This window comes from Mesoplodon bidens (assembly GCF_964165515.1).
Source record: "Mesoplodon bidens genome assembly, chromosome: 1".
Taxonomy (NCBI): domain Eukaryota; kingdom Metazoa; phylum Chordata; class Mammalia; order Artiodactyla; family Ziphiidae; genus Mesoplodon; species Mesoplodon bidens.
Window position 1 is genome coordinate 181,665,390 of NC_138176.1, and position 17,075 is coordinate 181,682,464.

The following is a 17,075-nucleotide window of genomic DNA, read 5'->3' on the forward strand; positions in this document are numbered from 1 at the left end:
GTACATCAATACCACAATAGTAAAAAAAAGTGGAGGGAAGAGAAAAAAAAAAGGTAGGAGGGAAGGCCTTGGCTGTGGATAGTGGGGCCTAAGCAAGGGCGAGGTTTGGGGAGTGGGTGGGGCCAATGCTTAAGGCCCACAGGGCTGAAAAAGACCCTGGGGGCTGTGGAGGGTGGGGCTTAGGCTCAAGGAACAGAAGGGGCCCAGGCGTGCCTCCACCCCTGTCTCAGAAGGCAGGGGACTTCACCTGGGAGCCCAGCAGGCTTCCCGGGCTTGAGTGGGTAGGGCAAATGCCCTCCTCTCCTCTCCTGTTCTGGGGTCTGGGAGGGCCCCTTCCACCTGCCTCTCCTGATCTCCCTGGCCTCCCTCGTATGCCCCCAGGACCAATGTGGGCAGAGGAGAGGAAGGCAGGGCTTGGAGGGCAGGGTACCCATCCGGGAGCTCAGCAGGCTCCCCAGCCCAAGTGGTCCAGGCGATTGTCCACCACTCTTCTCCCTCTCTTCCCAGAGAGTCCCTCTTACCTGCCTCTCCTGATCTCCCCGCCTCAGGGGCACCAATCTTGTCTGGGCTCCACTTCTCCCACACCCTCGGCCCCCTACATCCTACTGGTTCACTCTGGGGTTCCTCCCGTCTCCTTGGGGGTCAGAGTTCTCCACCAGCGGCCGGCAGGCACCCTAGTTGTGGGGCGACAGTAACTCTGTGTCTTCCCACACTACCATCTCATTAAATATTTTTATATTATTACTTTATTAACATTTTAATGCCTTTATATCTGTAGTGATATCTTCTCTTTCATTCTCTATGTTGATAATTTTTGTCTTTATGAGGGAATTAACTGTGCCCTATCTACAGTCTAATAAGTTAGCCCTCTACAGTTTTATGAATACTTACAGAAGACATGAGACTGCTGGATGGAGACAAAGAAATTTGTTACAGCAAAAGTAGTTGCCAAAAATGACCATTCCAAAAAGAAAATGAAGAAAATATTTCCATTTACAATAGCACCAAAAAGTATAAAATTCTTAAAAATAAACTTAACCAAGGAGGACTTTTACACTGAAATTTGAAAAATGTTGTTGAAAGAAATCAGAGGAGACATAAATAGATAGAAAGACATTCTGTGATCATGGATTGGAAGACATATTATTGCTAAAATGCCAATATAACTCAAAGCAATCTACAGATTTAATGAAATACCTATCAAAGTCCCAATGCCATTTTTGGAAGAAGTAGAAAAATCCATCCTAAAATTAATATGGAATCTTAAAGGGCCTCAAATACCCAAAACAATCTTGAAAAAGAAGAACAAAGTTGGAGGTCTCACACTCTCTGATTTAAAAATTTATTACAGAGCCACATTTATCAAAAGATGTGGTGCTGGCAAAGAGCAGACATATAGAACAATGGAATAGAATAGAGAGCTCAGGATTAAACCCTTACATGTGTGATCAAATGATACTGACCAAAAAACATAGTTGCTGGAGTATTAACATCATCATTCCATTTTCCCAGGCCCCACATACCACAGGGTGATGTGGAAGACCAGATGAAGCCTGCATGGGTAGTGGGTTGCACCACAGAAGAGGAACTCTGAGCTTAAGGAGTCCATCAATTTTTTTGGCAAGCAGTAAGCAAATATTCTCTTTGTACACAGGGAGAATTTACCTCAACTCTCAGAATTACCTTGAAGACCCCTGAGAAATGGCCCAGGTAAAAAGTGGTCAGGGTCTAGTCTTAACACTCAGCAAGACAATTAGGAATGCAAAAACATGTAGGAATGCACTGCCTCCCTACAGTCTCTTTTTCTCTAATTAGTCTAACTGAAAGTTTATCAATTGTATTGATCTTTAACAAAAATTTGCTTTTTATTTCATTAACTTCCTCTGCAGTTTTTCTGTTTTCTATAACTTAGCTCTTACCTTTAGCTCAACTGTTCTTATTTTTCTAATTTGTTAAGATAGAAGCTTAGGCCATTGATTTTATTTTATTTTATTTTTAATGTAATTTTTATTTTATATTGGAGTATAGTTGATTTACAATATTGTGTTAGTTTCAGGTGTACAGCAAATTTATACATATATCCATTCTTTTTCAGATTCTTTTCCATATAGATTATTACAGAATATTGAGTAGAGTTCTCTGTGCTATACATAGGTCCTTGTTGATTATCTATTTTATATATAGTAGTGTTTATATATTAATCCCAAACTCCTATTTGCCTTCCCCCACCACCTTTCCCCTTTGGTAACCATAAGTTTGTTTTCGGAGTCTGTGAGTCTAGGTATCTTCTCACACCAGTCAGAATGGCCATCATCAAAAAGTCTACAAACTAATGCTGGAGAGGGTGTGGAGAAAATGGAAACCTCCTACACTGTTGGTGGGAATGTAGATTGGTACAACCCCTATGGAGAATAGTTTCCTTAAAAAACTAGAAGTAGGACTACCATATGATCCAGCAATCCCACTCCTGGACATATATCCAGAGAAAACCATAATTGGAAAAGATACATGCACCTCAAATTCATTGCAGCATTGTTTACAATAGCCAAGACATGGAAGCAACCTAAATGTCCATCGACAGGTGATGGATAAAGAAGATGTGGTACGTATATATAGTGGAATATTACTCAGCCATAAAAAAAGAATGAAATAATGCCATTTGCAGCAACATGGATGGACCTAGAGATTATTAGACCATTGATTTTAGACCTTTACTCTTTTCTAAAATAAGCATTTAAGGCTTCCAACTTCTCCAAAAGTACTGCTTTAGCTGCATTGCTCAATTTTGATATGTTCTCTTTTCATTTTCCTTTTCATGTTTTCTTTGTCCCATGGATTATTAGAAGTTTGTTATTTTTTTACCTACAGAATCAAAGTGATTTTCTTTGATTCCTGGATGTACCACTTACTAGACTTGTAGATTTGTGCAAGTTCCTTAATTTCTTTGAAGTTCAAATTTATAATATGTAAAATGGAAACAATAAGAGACTCTACCTCCCAGAACTATTGTGAAGATTAAATGAAGCAATCTATGTAAAGGACATAGAAGAGTGCCTGGAACAGAATAAGCCTACAGGAACTGCTAGCTAATACTACTGATATTTTTATGACTTTTAATTTAATGAATAGAACAGTTCACAAAAATACTCCTGTATTTTCTTTAAAGATTTTTTTTTGATATGGACCATTTTTAGAGTCTTTATTGAATTTGTTACAATATTGCTTCTGTTTTATGTTTTGGTGTTTTGGCCGCGAGACATATGGGATCTTAGCTCCCTGACTAGGGATTGAACCCACACCCACTGCATTGGAAGGCAAAGTCTTAACCACTGGACAGCCAGGGAAGTCCCAATAACCCTGTATTTTTAACATGTAAATTATTTTTAATTTTCTCAGTTATGTATTTTTCGTTTTGTGCACACTTTTTTCTATATTTTGCATTATCACTTAGGCCAGACTACAGGAAAAATTTTTTAAAAAAGACTTAATTCAAGGGCATAAAGATACTTCTGTCTGTTTCCTTCTTCATTATTATCACTAGTTAGAGAAGATGTCTGATTGACCCCTGCCATCCCTTAAAGGAAAGTAAACTTGCAATGCCCAAACCGCTTATTTGTCTAGTATAACTTCCTTGTTCCTGCTCCCTTCTGCCTACAAGTCTTTCATTTTGTGAAAGACATGCTCCTTAAAACTCCTTTCTATCTGCTAGGTTGGATGCTGCCTGATTCAAATTGATTTTTGCTCAAATAAACTCTTAAAATTTAAAAGCATGCCTCACTTCATCTCTTAACATATCCCAGCATAATGAATGGCCATTCTGATTTTTACTTTTTCAAAGGGAGCTGATGTTCTGTTTTCTCACTACAAATTCACCACATAACACAGTTCCTAGGTTGTGTAACCTTGATCACAGACTCTAGAAAATAATAGACATTGGCCAATTTTTCCCCTCCAAAGTGGAGATGATAAGGTAGAGCTATAGAAATCCTTAGGTGCGGGGCTTGCTCAGCCAGGTCCTCCTCCTCCCTCCACACATACACTTTTCTTTCTTTCTCCTGCTCTCAAGGTATCCCAAGGTCTCACCAAGGGAAACAGAGAACCTGTAACACCCTTCTTGCTTTTAATGAAATTCCAGGTAGCCGATTGTGGGGCGGAGCTCTGGTTTGGGAGAAAGGGGGAGTGCTGCTTGAACTGATTAGACGCTTTCCCTGTGTCCTCGCTATGGGCACATCAGCAGCGTGCCCAGTGGGTGAGAAGCCGAGTCGCCGCCAGGCCACATCCCAAGCCAACAGTCTCTAGACACACCTGCCAGTACTCTTCCCAGCTTAGGGTTTGCGTCCCGGCCCCGCCCCCTGACGGTCCAGGGGTTCCTTCGGCCCCGCCTCCGGCCCTCACTCGGCTCCTGGCCCCACCGGTGCGTGGTGCCCTCGGGAACCCTCGGCTGGAGGGACTCGCTCTCCCGCCGAGCCCGGTCGGGGCAGAGCCCGGCCTGCAGCTGCGAGGACCGGAGCGGCGGGAGGTGGCGCCTCTGTCCTGGAGCCGGGATTCGCGGCCATGACAGTGTCGGCCCGCGCCTTCTGGCTGTTCCGCGGCCGCCTGGGCCGAGTGTCGGCGCTGGGCCGGAGCGCGGTGTCGCTCTTGGCGGCGCCGGCAACGAATGGGCGCGCGTTCCGGGGCTTTCGGAGCAGCGGCTTGAGGTACGAGCGCTCCCGGACGCTCGACCTCCTCGGGTCAGGGCGCTCCCGGGTGCTAAGCCGCTGGCTGTGGGAGGGGCGGTGGCCGCTGGCGCGGGCGAGGCCCTAACGCGTGAGGCCGGCGGCTCCGGGCACCCGTGCGGCGCGGCGGGGCTGGGGGCTAGGCCGGCCTTGGCCCCGAACTTGGCCTTGAGGGCCGGGCGGGCGGGTAGCATCGGCCTCAAGTCAGGCAACTTGGACGTGCTCTGCGCTCCCTGGAACTGCAGCAGGTGCGGTTGAGTGACTGAGGAAGACCTTTGAGGCCCAGAGGAGAGAGGCCCTAGAAACACGTGGTCTGCTTGTTTGAAGCATTTGTTTTGGTTTGGGTTATTGTTGTGTTTCGTAAACAAAGGAGTGGGCGATGGCCAGATGGTTTAGTAGTGTTTGAGTTTCTGACTTTCTTTGTTGGTGGTAATACTGAGGTCTTTTCCAGCTGTAAAATTCTTAATGATTTCACAAAATAAGGCATTAATCTTGACTTCTCAGTCTTTTTCTGTATGTCGCTTCTCGAATCTCTGTAGTCTTAGATTGATGTGCTCAGTGTTAGATTCACTGCATCTCTTTGGACCTTGTTGCTGGCTGGCAGATTGTGAGTATGGGTTTAACTCTTCTGCACAAATAGTGCCCAGGAACACTTCGCCCGTCCGTCATCTACTTGTAGCTACAAACTCAAATCTAAGAAGCTAAAAATATACTCCCTTGACCCAGAGCCAGTGAGTCCAGAAGAGATTCTGTTTTCAGACTTTAAGGGCTTCCAGTAACGTGCTTCCACTGCGGTTTCATGTGACCAGAGATTGTGTCTTACTCGTCTATTTGTATCCCCAATGCCCAGCACTGTACCTGGAAGAAAGTAAAGATCGGCAATGTGGAAACATAGCTACTGCTGTTTTAACTTAAATTGATTAACTCTTCATTGTATATATTTGGACCTTAGTCTTGAGTGACTGAAATTTAAAAAAAATATTCCCTATCGGGTTTACTTTGGATGAGGTTTCTATGGACTACTTGTCCATAGAATATGGACATGTGGATATGTGAAAAAATAGCAGTGACTCAGAGTTCTGATTGTGGAAGCTCTCATGGTATCTGAAAAAACTTGCTAGTTCTTTGGAATTAGCGACTCTACAACCTAGGAAAAGCAGATTCTATAGAATCCTATTTGTATTACAGGTTTGAAGGAATTATGCACTCTAGTCACCTATTTTAGATAATTATTTTTGGAATTTCAGTTATTTTACAGCTTCTTTCCAGAGTGAAGGTAACCTTTTTCAAATTGTATAAGTTGGTTAATTTCCCTTTGTCAGCTGATGTAAATAGACAACCTCATCACCCTATCTTCTCCAAGGACATTGAATGAGAGCCACGACAGTTAAAACCCCAGCATCTTATTGAAGTCACTTGCTACACACATGCGCCACACATACGGATAATTGAGATCTTTTTAAATTGAATTAATGACCTCTGTAACTTAAAGTAATTGAGTGCAATAATTTTGGAAAGCTATTTTAATATAAAGAAGCATTGCTTTCAACCCAGCTGCTTTCAGCTCCATTTGATGCAGATTATATCTGTATAAAAATAAATAATACCTTTGATAGGTTTTAATTTTTTCAAGGCAGTACTAATTAGGTTAGGATAGGGTGGTGTTTTTTTTTTTTTTTTTTTTTTGCGGTGCACGGGCCTCCCACTGTTGTGGCCTCTCCCGTTGCGGAGCACAGGCTCCGGACGCGCAGGCTCAGCAGCCATGGCTCACGGGCCCAGCCGCTCCACGGCATGTGGGATCTTCCCAGACCGGGGCACGAACCCGTGTCCCCTGCATCGGCAGGCGGACTCCCAACCACTGCGCCACCAAGGAAGCCCAGGGTGGTGTTTTTGACATCCTCTTGGCACTGAGTACCATATATGAAGGAGGTTGGCTGTAAGGTTGAGAAACACCTGTGGACTGGTGGGTCTCGGGTGGGGAGGAATGCAGACAGTGTGTCGATGCTCATTGGTGTCTCTTTTCTCTTCTAGGACCAGCAGAGAGAAGAGATTCCATCTTCCAGAGGTCGCCACTGTCTGCCTCCCCACTTGTCCCCATCCTCAGTCATCTCTTTTAATATGTAGTGACTCATTAGTTGTCTGGTTCTTCATAGTGCATGTGGTTTAAGTCTGACATCATCCTATTGACTTAAAATTTGAGCCTTAGTGTTATTCTTTCTGAAAAGTGTCTTTGAGTTTGATAAACTCTTTCCACAATGATATTGACTGTTCTCAATTAACAGATTTATTACCAGTTTCTGGTACAGAACCTTAAATGAAAAAGTATTTTTGATTATTTTTTATATTTTTGGCTAATTAGATACCTGTAGTAATGGAATATATAAATACTTTTTTAGTGGAGAAGTTTTTTTTCAAATAAGCAGAATTTCAAGAAATAATGTTTGACAGAATTTGAAAGTTACAAAACCTTGAGATATCATTTAATATTTATATCTCAATGGTTTCCCTTTAAAATTTGCTGTTTTTTTTCCCATTTACTCATGAACAAATAGATTTATTTATTAATTGGAAAAAAATATATTTAATGTCAAAGAAATAAATAGCCCTTCTATTTGTTGCAGCTTATTGTTTCTTAAAATGAATTACCTAAACAGCCAAAAAGTTACAAATAAAAAATTCTTGGTGATTAAATTTTCCAATTTTGCCTCAGTGTGTGAGGAGTTTACAAATCAAAATATACTTGGGTTGTAAACATCACATGAGTCCGGCCCAGTGTTTTTCAGTGTTTGGAGCTGGGCAGCAGTCTGTCCCTTTCGGAGGCAGGGTTAACAGAGTTTGTATATTAATGCCATGCTCAAATCAGATTTGCAGGTGTTCTACAGCGGGGGCTTCCCTAAACGCTGCTTTATTGCCTGAACTCATTTTTAGTAACTAAATGGATATCCCAAGCATTTGTTCCATATTTATGCTGTTGCTCAGTATTCCAAAAAAAATTAACTTGGCAGATTTCCCCTTTTTTCCCTGTCTTACTATGATTCCTTTCAGCATTTGCAAAATTTTGTGTACTGACCTACAGCTGTTTTTGGAAGCCTCACCTTTCCTTTGTGTCTCACTGCCAATGGCTTTATCATTTTTGCAGCTAGGCCAGCATTTTAAAAAACTACATTTTTGGAGCTAGTAAGAGATAAGCGGTTTATGTTATTTAAATAATAATGTCTTATAGAGTGGATAGTTTATTAATTTTTAAAAGACAAATTTTATTTATAAGGCTGTTCATTTTTCTTCAGACTCTCTCCTCTAGTACTTACTCAGTTTCTCTCTCTGCTATAGAATTATTTGATTTAAAGATCCTTTTATCCTCATGTGAAGCTTGAAGGACCCAGACTCCAGTTAGGACCATTAGTAAAGCTGATTTTCTATAGCATTATATCAACGAAGATAGAGTTAGTCCCAGTGACTAGCAAAGGCAGTTTCTCAAAGGCATATTTTATTTTGCTGGCAAACAGTGTGATTTTCCTATCTTAATGCCTTACCTATTCTAATGAAAATGAGATATGATAGTTTTTATTTCTAAGCAGTTCTTTTGTCGTTTTAAATTTAGAACTAAAAGTTTCACCATTTAGTGTCTTATATATTAGTTTTATGTCTGTGTCCCAGCTGTTCAGAGATAATGTGTTCTAACGTAATGTCTCCAAAATCAAGTTTTCTGATTAAACTGGATCAATAGATGAACAAAGGAGACTAATACTAATCTCAGATCTTGTTACTCAGTCATGGTTTTAGTAATAATCTAGCAGTTTCTTTAATGACCCATATCTTTGTTTTTCAGATGTTTTGAAGTTATATTATCCTTTCATGTTAATACCCTGATGGGATGATAAAAAATAGCAGGAAAGAAACCCACCAGATTATCTTCCATGGTTACATACTCTTCATGGAATTCAATGGAGCTCAGTGAAGATTTTTTAAAATAGTTTGGCTTAGGGGTGATTAAGTTGTGAAAGGATGCTTAAAGACATAGGAGCTTGGGTGAAATCTGAACTGTCCATGAGTGGGATAAATTAATGATTAGTAATAAGTGAGATTTACTATTAAGAAGTGCAATTTGGACCAGAAGAAAAACCCCACCTAATTCGTGTATGGAATATAATCCAAACCTAAATTAGCGTCAAAGGAGAACCCAGGGTTGGATAGTATCCAAGAAGGCTTATCCAGCTCTTCCATTTAATATTACATCATATGCATTTTCTATGTTGCCATTGTTTTTGTTAACATTTTATTGGCTGCATCATATTAAGTCAAGTGACCATTAACTTACCTAACCATCTTGCTGTTGTTTAATGTCTAGTCCTTGAAACATGAAATAATTTACTCTCAGATTCAGGTCATGTTCTTGTAAACATCATACCAGCCAGGTTTGTTCACTTAATGATCTGAACTCTACTTGGGTTTCTATAATTACTTTCATTAAAGAATGTGCCTAGAGCCAAGAGACTATTCAAAGATTCGTAATTCTAAAGTGAGGGCATATTATAGTTTAAAATATATGTTTCCTCTTCCCACTTCAGCTCTTTATCATTAACTCTGCAATGAATATCATCTCGCCTTTGAATAATCCAGTTGTATTGTTGAAAAATAAATTCTTATTAATATTTAAGGGAACATTAAGTAACTTGTCCAAGATAACACAATTAATAAATGGTGAAGACAGGATTTGAACCTGCATGATCTATCCAGTGCTTTACTCTACAAGCAATTTATAATTGTTGACATATCTCCCTCTTGCTTTTCCTCTTTCTGAAAACTCTTATTAAATCCTGTAGAACTTTTGTGAATCAAGAAAACTGATTTTGCACATCAATCTTAAAAATTGTCTAGTTAGATTTCCTTAATACAGGGTGTCTCTTAGCCTGGGACTTAATGGATAGAATTTAGGGGATCCCTAAACTTAGATGGGAGGTCACTAACCTCTAATAAACTTAGCATTTTCTTCAATGTTGAATGTTGGCCTCAAACCACAGTAATATTAGTAGTACTTATGATATTGCCAGTGAAAACATAGATATTTTAATAACAGTTGTTGCAGAGATCTCAAAACATCATATACACTCACCACTACTTTGGTATTATGGTAGTAATTAGACTTGCCACTAGATCCTTTTATTTAACACTTTAAAAAAAAGTGATAACAATATTTCAATAAAATTGGTTTCCTTATAAACCTGTGTATTTTATGTTAAACATTTAAAAAAGATTGTTCTGAGAAGATGTACATCGGATTCAACAGACTGCCCAAGGGTCCTCATGGTACAAACTTTAGCATATTAGATGTTTTCTGCAAAAATTATGGATGTTTAGGTTGCTACTGATGTTCTAAGTTACAGGTTAGTGTCCTGAAAGAGTTAAGTTACAAAATTGAATAACAGAATCACACATCATTAAAAGAACTTGCTTTACCTTTTTTGACTTATAAAAGTATAATTTCTGATAAAATTACTACACGGTGTAAGATAGTATCTAGGATGTGAAATTAAATGTTTTTAAAAGGCCATAAACTTAACATTTCTAAGTATTAATTTACTTTAAAAAAACATTCACTTACTTCGAATAGCTCCCAAGTACTACTGATTGGTTGGTTTTATTCCATATGTAATTTTGCCCTGGTTCCCTTGAGTTTCTTTCATTTCTATTGTATAGTTAATTTGAACTCCAAATCTTAAAATTATGCTCTAAGATACAAAGCGATTAAACTATGCTAAGGACTTGCAGAGATATTTGAATTGCTAATGACTGTATTTGGCTTTTTCATCTTTATAGATCATAGAACAGTTTATTGTATCTCTAATTAAAGTTGTGGTTGGAAATGAGATTAAAACATAGATGCAGAAGCAAGATGTGAAGTATACAAATTAAATACACTGTTGATCTTGAGCAGATTTTGTTATTTTCCTGTTTTGTGAAGGAGTATTTAGATACACAAGAAAAGTAGTGATTTTTTCCCTCCTGTTTGCTACTTTGTTTTAATTAGTTAAACTAAATTAACTTCATTTAATTCTAGGAATTATAAATTTAATTAAGTCTTGGAACTGTAGAATAGGATGGTTGCAGTTTATTTTCTGGAAAGTAAATAGGTAAATAAGCTCATAGAAACAACACTAAATGTTGATGGCTTTTTAGTCACATATTACTTCTGGTTCTCTGAATATGTCTCCATCTGTTTCTTAACAGAAACTAGGAGAGCCATTTTTACAAATCAGCCAATCAACTCTTAGCCGACCATTCCCATTATATAGATGAGGAAATTGCATGCCTTTGAAAGCAGTTACATGACTTGTCCAACTTCATTATAGCTGCTAAGGGTGAACCAGGGCTGACACTCGGAACTACTGGCTTTGGGTGAGTAATTTGTACTGCATTGTGCTGCCCTACTGCCAACTCTCCTCCCTAGCCCCTTCATTATGATTTATTCTTTCCTAATGAAGCCATATTTAGTGCTAGCCCAGAAATGGAGGGGAGAGTAAAGTGCTGAAAGGGAGAGCTCCTTGTTCTGCCTTCTTTGGGGGTGACTTGCAACATTTCTGCCTTTGCAGGAGATGTCACCTGAGCAAGTAATGACAGGGTGCATTGTGTGAAAGATATCTAAGGGGTCAAATTAACTTCACTTTTGATGTGTATTAATGGCAATGTCAGTATATAATTTTTTGACGAAACCACATTTTTAAGAGTAGAAAAACCCCATTAAAGTAATGAAAATTACATATTTAGAATATTTATTGACTTATATTAGTCGACCTATAAGAGTTCTATTGAAAACTATTTTCAAAATTAACATTTTAAAATATAATTTATACCCTTATACATTAAAACGATTTAAATTTTTAATATTAATTTTATATTAACACATTTACATTTTTATGTTAATTATGCGACTGTTAACTTTTAACATATGACACATTCTTGGTACATATACATACAGTTGACCCTTGAACAATGCAGGGGTTTGGGATGCTGACCCTCCAGAGAGTCAAAAATCTTCACAGGTGGCCCTCTGTATTTGCAGTTCTGCCTTCTCAGTTTCAACCAACTGAGAATCGTGTTGTACTAGGGTACCTAGTTAATAAGAAAAATCTATGTATAAGTGGACCCATACAGTTCAAACCCATGTTGTTCAAGGGCAACTGAACTTGAATCAGTTTATTAGCCATATCTTCGTTTAATGCCTTGATACTGATAATTTTCTGGAAAAAAACCCCAAACTTAACGCTTAATTTAAAAATTAAATTTGCTGTGTTTTCTTGTAAGTTACAAATTACTCTTTTCTTTAGACAGTAGTATTTTTAGTTTTAAAAATACTTTCTCTACAGATGCTAAAGCACCTGGTAAACTCAGAGCAAACTCTTCTAAATTGAACATAGTCTCAGTTCTAGTTTTTTTCATGAAGATGTTTCAGCCTAAATATTTTCACAAGTGCTGTTTTCATGTCTCATTTCAAAGTACCTTTGACAAATATTTGATAAAAGTCATCAAATAAGATGTATCTATTTATGATTTTTAAAATATTTTGCCATATTTAGATGCAGTAAAATGATAGGTCTTCTCAATTATGTTCCATTACATTACAAAATATAAATTTATTCAATGAAAAATAGTCATCAAAAGTTCTTCCCACAAATTGGAATATTTTAAATTGGGATTATAGATGTATTTGTTTACTAAGTCTGTCATAAAGTACCACAAACTAGATGGCTTTGTGAAGGAGGGGATACTCCCCTTTTTTTCCTCTTAGTTCTTTTAGCTGGCAATTAAAATGACATAAGCAGATTAACCAGAGAAAACCAAATTTATTAAGTACATAAGGGAATTCACATAAACATGAAGAATTCCAAAGATAGTAAGGCAAGATGAGGTATATATGTTATTCTGGACTAAGAAGAAGAAGGTAAGGGTCTGGGACTTAAAAGAAAAGTAAGGTAATTCACAGGAAGATGAAAAGAGTTAAATGTTCGGTGAACAAATGTTTGCTGGGCCATCTAGAGACAGTGGGACACAGAGAGGACTTTGATCAAAAACAGGCCTTGCTAGGTTCCTGCTTGTCTACCACACCTAGTTCATACTTTAGAATAGTTATCTGTTGTGATAGCTCCTTCCTGGAACCGGCCTTCTATCTTAAGTTCTTTTAGGCATTTAAGGGGAAGTTCAGAGGTTTCTTCTGGAGTCTATTAGGCCTTGGTTATTTTCAGCTGGAAATAATCTGCATGCCAGAGTGGCACAACTTGGGGCAGCTTGCCCTGAACCCCATCAGTTTATTTTATTTATTTATTTATTTAATTAATTTATTTTTTGGCTGCATTGGGTCTTTGTTGCTGTGCGCGGGCTTTCTCTGATTGCTGCGAGTGGGGGCTACTCTTTGTTGCGGTGCGTGGGCTTCTCATTGCGGTGGCTTCTCTTGTTGTGGAGCACAGGCTCTAGGCACCGCGGGCTCAGTAGTTGTGGCTCGCGACCCCATCAGTTTAAAGCAACAGAAACTTATCCTCACACCCGTGGAAGCTACAAGTCTGAAATCAAGGAATCTGCAGAGCCATGCTCTCCTAGCCTCTTGTTGCTGGCAATCCTTGGTTTTCCTTCGCTTATAGCTGCCTAACCCCAACTCTGCCTCTGTGGTCATATGGCCATCTTGCCTCTGTGTCTTCACGTGGAGTTCTGTCTTCTCTTCTTCTAAGGACAGCAGTCATATTGGATTTATGGTCCCCTCCACTCCAGTATGACTTCATCCTACATCATAATTACATCTGCAAATACCTTATTTCCAAATAAGGTCACAGCCACAGGTACCAGGGATTAGGATTTGAACATATCTTTTTGGGGACACAATTCAACCCACAACAATAGAATTTCAAAATTGCTTGTATATTGTTTGAAGCATCATTGTTTAATTAGCTCAGTACTTCCTTTGCGCTTGAAGGGGTACATTTCTGTTTGTAAGCTTTGGTTTCGGTATTTGCAATTCACTAAAAGTTTCAAATCTGAAGCCCCCCCCCACCATGTCTTGGCCTATTTTTTGAATATGTTAACAATTTCAAACATTTTGAACAAAATGCAACACTTTTAGGTCTTTTTGGCTCATTTACAAAATAGATTTTTAAACACTTATTTCTAAAATCTGATGTAGGCAATGAAGAGATAGTACATTCAAGTTTTTGTATTCAATATAAACTTCACAATAGCTTTGTAATTTAGTTATAAGTGAGTTTATGTGTACAGTATTTTTTAATTTATCAATTTATGCTTTAGTTGGTAGATTATAGCTTGTTTGCATACAATTATGGATATCTTGCTCCATGACCAGTTTCAAGCACATATGCTTCATAGGTTTCTTTATATTGAAAGTAGCTGACCACCTATCAAGAATACTAGAGTGGGGATTCCTGCTTTGAGAATGATGGGGGCATAAATAAGTGGTTCTTAACTGAGGCTTGGCAGAACCACTTTCTAGATGTTTTTGTTAAACCCTGTGAGTTTTTTTTTTTTTTTTTTTTTTGGCGGTATGCGGGCCTCTCACTGTTGTGGCCTCTCCCGTTGCGGAGCACAGGCTCCGGATGCACAGGCTCAGCGGCCATGGCTCACGGGCCCAGCTGCTCTGCGGCATGTGGGATCCTCCCGGAGCGGGACACGAACCCGCGTCCCTTGCATCGGCAGGCAGACTCTCAACCACTGCGCCACCAGGGAAGCCCAACCCTGTGAGATTTTTAGATCTAGCCTGTAGAGATCCTCAGAAAGTTCCTGGCAGTTCCTTAGCCAGTCTGTCTCATCAACTGTGAGTACTGTTGTGTTCTGTAAAAGAAATTTTGTCAAAGATGAAGGTTTTCTTAAGAGACAAAAGTACAAACTCTAGAGGCAAAGATGGTTTTCACATTAGAGTTAAGAACTTTTCATCAAAAGTAACCATATAATAAGTGAAAACACAAGCCACATACAGGTGATACTTGATACATAGGTATACTTGATACAAGATTCATGTTCAGAATGCATAAATAACTACTACAAATTAGGCACAAGTTAATAATCCATTAGAAAAATGGTCAATGAAGAGGAACAGGCATCCCATAGAAGAGGAACTCCAAATGGCCAATAAACCTATAAGACATCCAACCTCTAGTAATTAGGGGAATGCATAGTAAAACCACAACAAAATGCCATTTAGCTAATTGGTTAATTTAAAAACTTTGACAATATCAAGGAAGTAGAGCGATAGAAATTCTTAAACACTACTGGTGGACTTATAAATTAGTGCAACCACTTTGGAAACAGGTTGGCATAAATTGAACACACATAAATGTATCTTATAATATAGCAATTCCATCCCTGGGTGTAAACCTTAGAGAAATATTATAATTTTGCATGTTATTTTATATTTATATCATATGTAAATGTGATATATATCATATATATCATATATATTATACTTTATCATATATAGTATACATATGTATAATATTACATTATATTAAAAATAATGTATATTATTATATTTTTAATATTTATAGATATAAGCATTAGGTTAAATGATAAAAGAAAGGAATGGAAAGGAAAGCAATGCAATTATAAACCCAAATTTCAGGATTGTGTTTAACTCTATGGGAGAGGATCAGGTTTTGGTAGAGGAGGATTACAAAGACAATTTCAATGACAATGGTAATATCTTTCTTAAACTGGGTGGTAAGTTTGTTAATTTTACTATTATTTTTTCTTTTCATGTGTTTTATAGATATTTTGCATCTACTCACTTTTAATATAATTCAAGATCTGTTTTGATAGCACTTTAAACTGTTCTAAGATAGAAAGACAAATATCCAGAATACTACCTATCTCACCATTTTATTTTGCATATTTATTTTTAATCTTTGGCCATATGCATGCACATTTTAAATTATGATTATGTACCTACAATTTTTCATTTAATTTCTTCACTTAATTTTATGCAATGAGCATTTTTACATATTGCTGTTTTTATAATTATTATTTTCAGTGGCTGCATAGTAATTCCAACAAATTATAATACAATAAACAATTTAACTCCAGTAATTCCACAAATATTTGATAAACACAAGGTGCAAAATACTCTTAGGTATTAAGGATGTCGTTGTAAATATAAGCTTCCTGTCCTACGCAGCTTAGAGTATAGTGGGGGAGACTAATTTTAACAAGGACTTAAGATACTACATGAGGGTAAAAGCTGGGTGCTGTGGGCACTCATATAAGAGGCAGATCCCCAGGTTGAAGGGGTCAGAGAACATTTCCCAGAGTGCTTTCCAAGCTGAGACTTGAGGACTGTGTGGGAGTGAAGGAGGAACAGATTTGGTAGGGATGTTAGAGAAGTGAGAAGGAGGATGAAGAGTGTTTTAGGTCGAGAGAATAGTGTATGTGAAGGCCCAGAAGTGAGAACCTAGCACAGGTGATAAATTTAAATGCAGCTATGTGTAGTGTGGGACTTGGTGAGCACAGGGAAGGTAAAGAAAGCTCATGCAGGGGCATGTAAGCTACAGGATGTTTGGATTTGAGTTAAAACTTCCTTTCCTTAGTTTTTCATGTCAAAAATTTGGGAGTCATATTTGACTTCTTTTTCTCACACCCTATACCCAATCTCAGTAAATTCCAGTGGCTCCACCCTTCAAATAGATTCAGAATCAGACTACTTAGCATCTCCACTGCTACCCCCCTTGCCCAAGCCACCCTCATCTCTTGCCTAGGATACCACACTAGCCTCTTAACTGGTGTCCCCACTTGCCCCTTCCTCCCATAGAGTCTCTCCTCCACATTTTAACCAGTTATCACTGAATAATGAAAATCAGGTCAAAATTTCTAAATGGCTTTCTTTCTCGTAATAAAAGCCAACATCCTTCTGAATGCCTGTAGGACCCTATGTGATCTGATGTCACACTACTTCTCTGACTTCATGTCCTGTTCTGGTCCATTTGTTCTTTCTACTGTAGCCACCGGCCTTCTTTCTATTCATCAAACATACCAGGCACATTCTTGCCTAACGTCCTTTGTACTTGCGGTGTATTTTCCTTAGCCTAAATTCTTTTCTCCAGATAACCACATAACATATTCCTTCATTTCCTTAATTTATGCTCAGATGTTACCCGATTAATCAGAGAAGTGACACCTTAACCAACCTATGTAAAATGGTAACTCTGGCCTCCAGATGTGCCTTTTTTTGGTCCATGTTTCACACATGATATGTTAAATATCATAGAATAGTGACTGACACATAAATGGTTTTCAATATGTATTTATTAAATTAATAAAAACTTGACATGTAGTGCAGTTTTAACAAGGGAACTGATATGATTCCATTTG

The 17,075-nt window shown here is 38.4% G+C and overlaps 1 protein-coding gene across 3 annotated transcripts in view; it reads left to right on the plus strand.

The window, feature by feature from the left end:
* Window positions 1–4,422: 4,422 nt before the first annotated feature.
* Window positions 4,423–17,075, plus strand: part of MTHFD2L (methylenetetrahydrofolate dehydrogenase (NADP+ dependent) 2 like) — a 136,709-nt gene continuing 124,056 nt past the window's right edge. For 2 of the 3 annotated variants that reach the window (XM_081232634.1, XM_081232635.1), the window contains exon 1: window positions 4,423–4,697. In XM_081232634.1, coding sequence (XP_081088760.1) covers window positions 4,555–4,697 — 143 coding nt within the window. In that variant the 5' untranslated portion in view covers window positions 4,423–4,554. Of the gene's footprint in view, window positions 4,698–6,746; window positions 7,285–17,075 lie in introns of those variants that run through there. The other variant, XM_081232636.1, reaches the window with a different exon arrangement.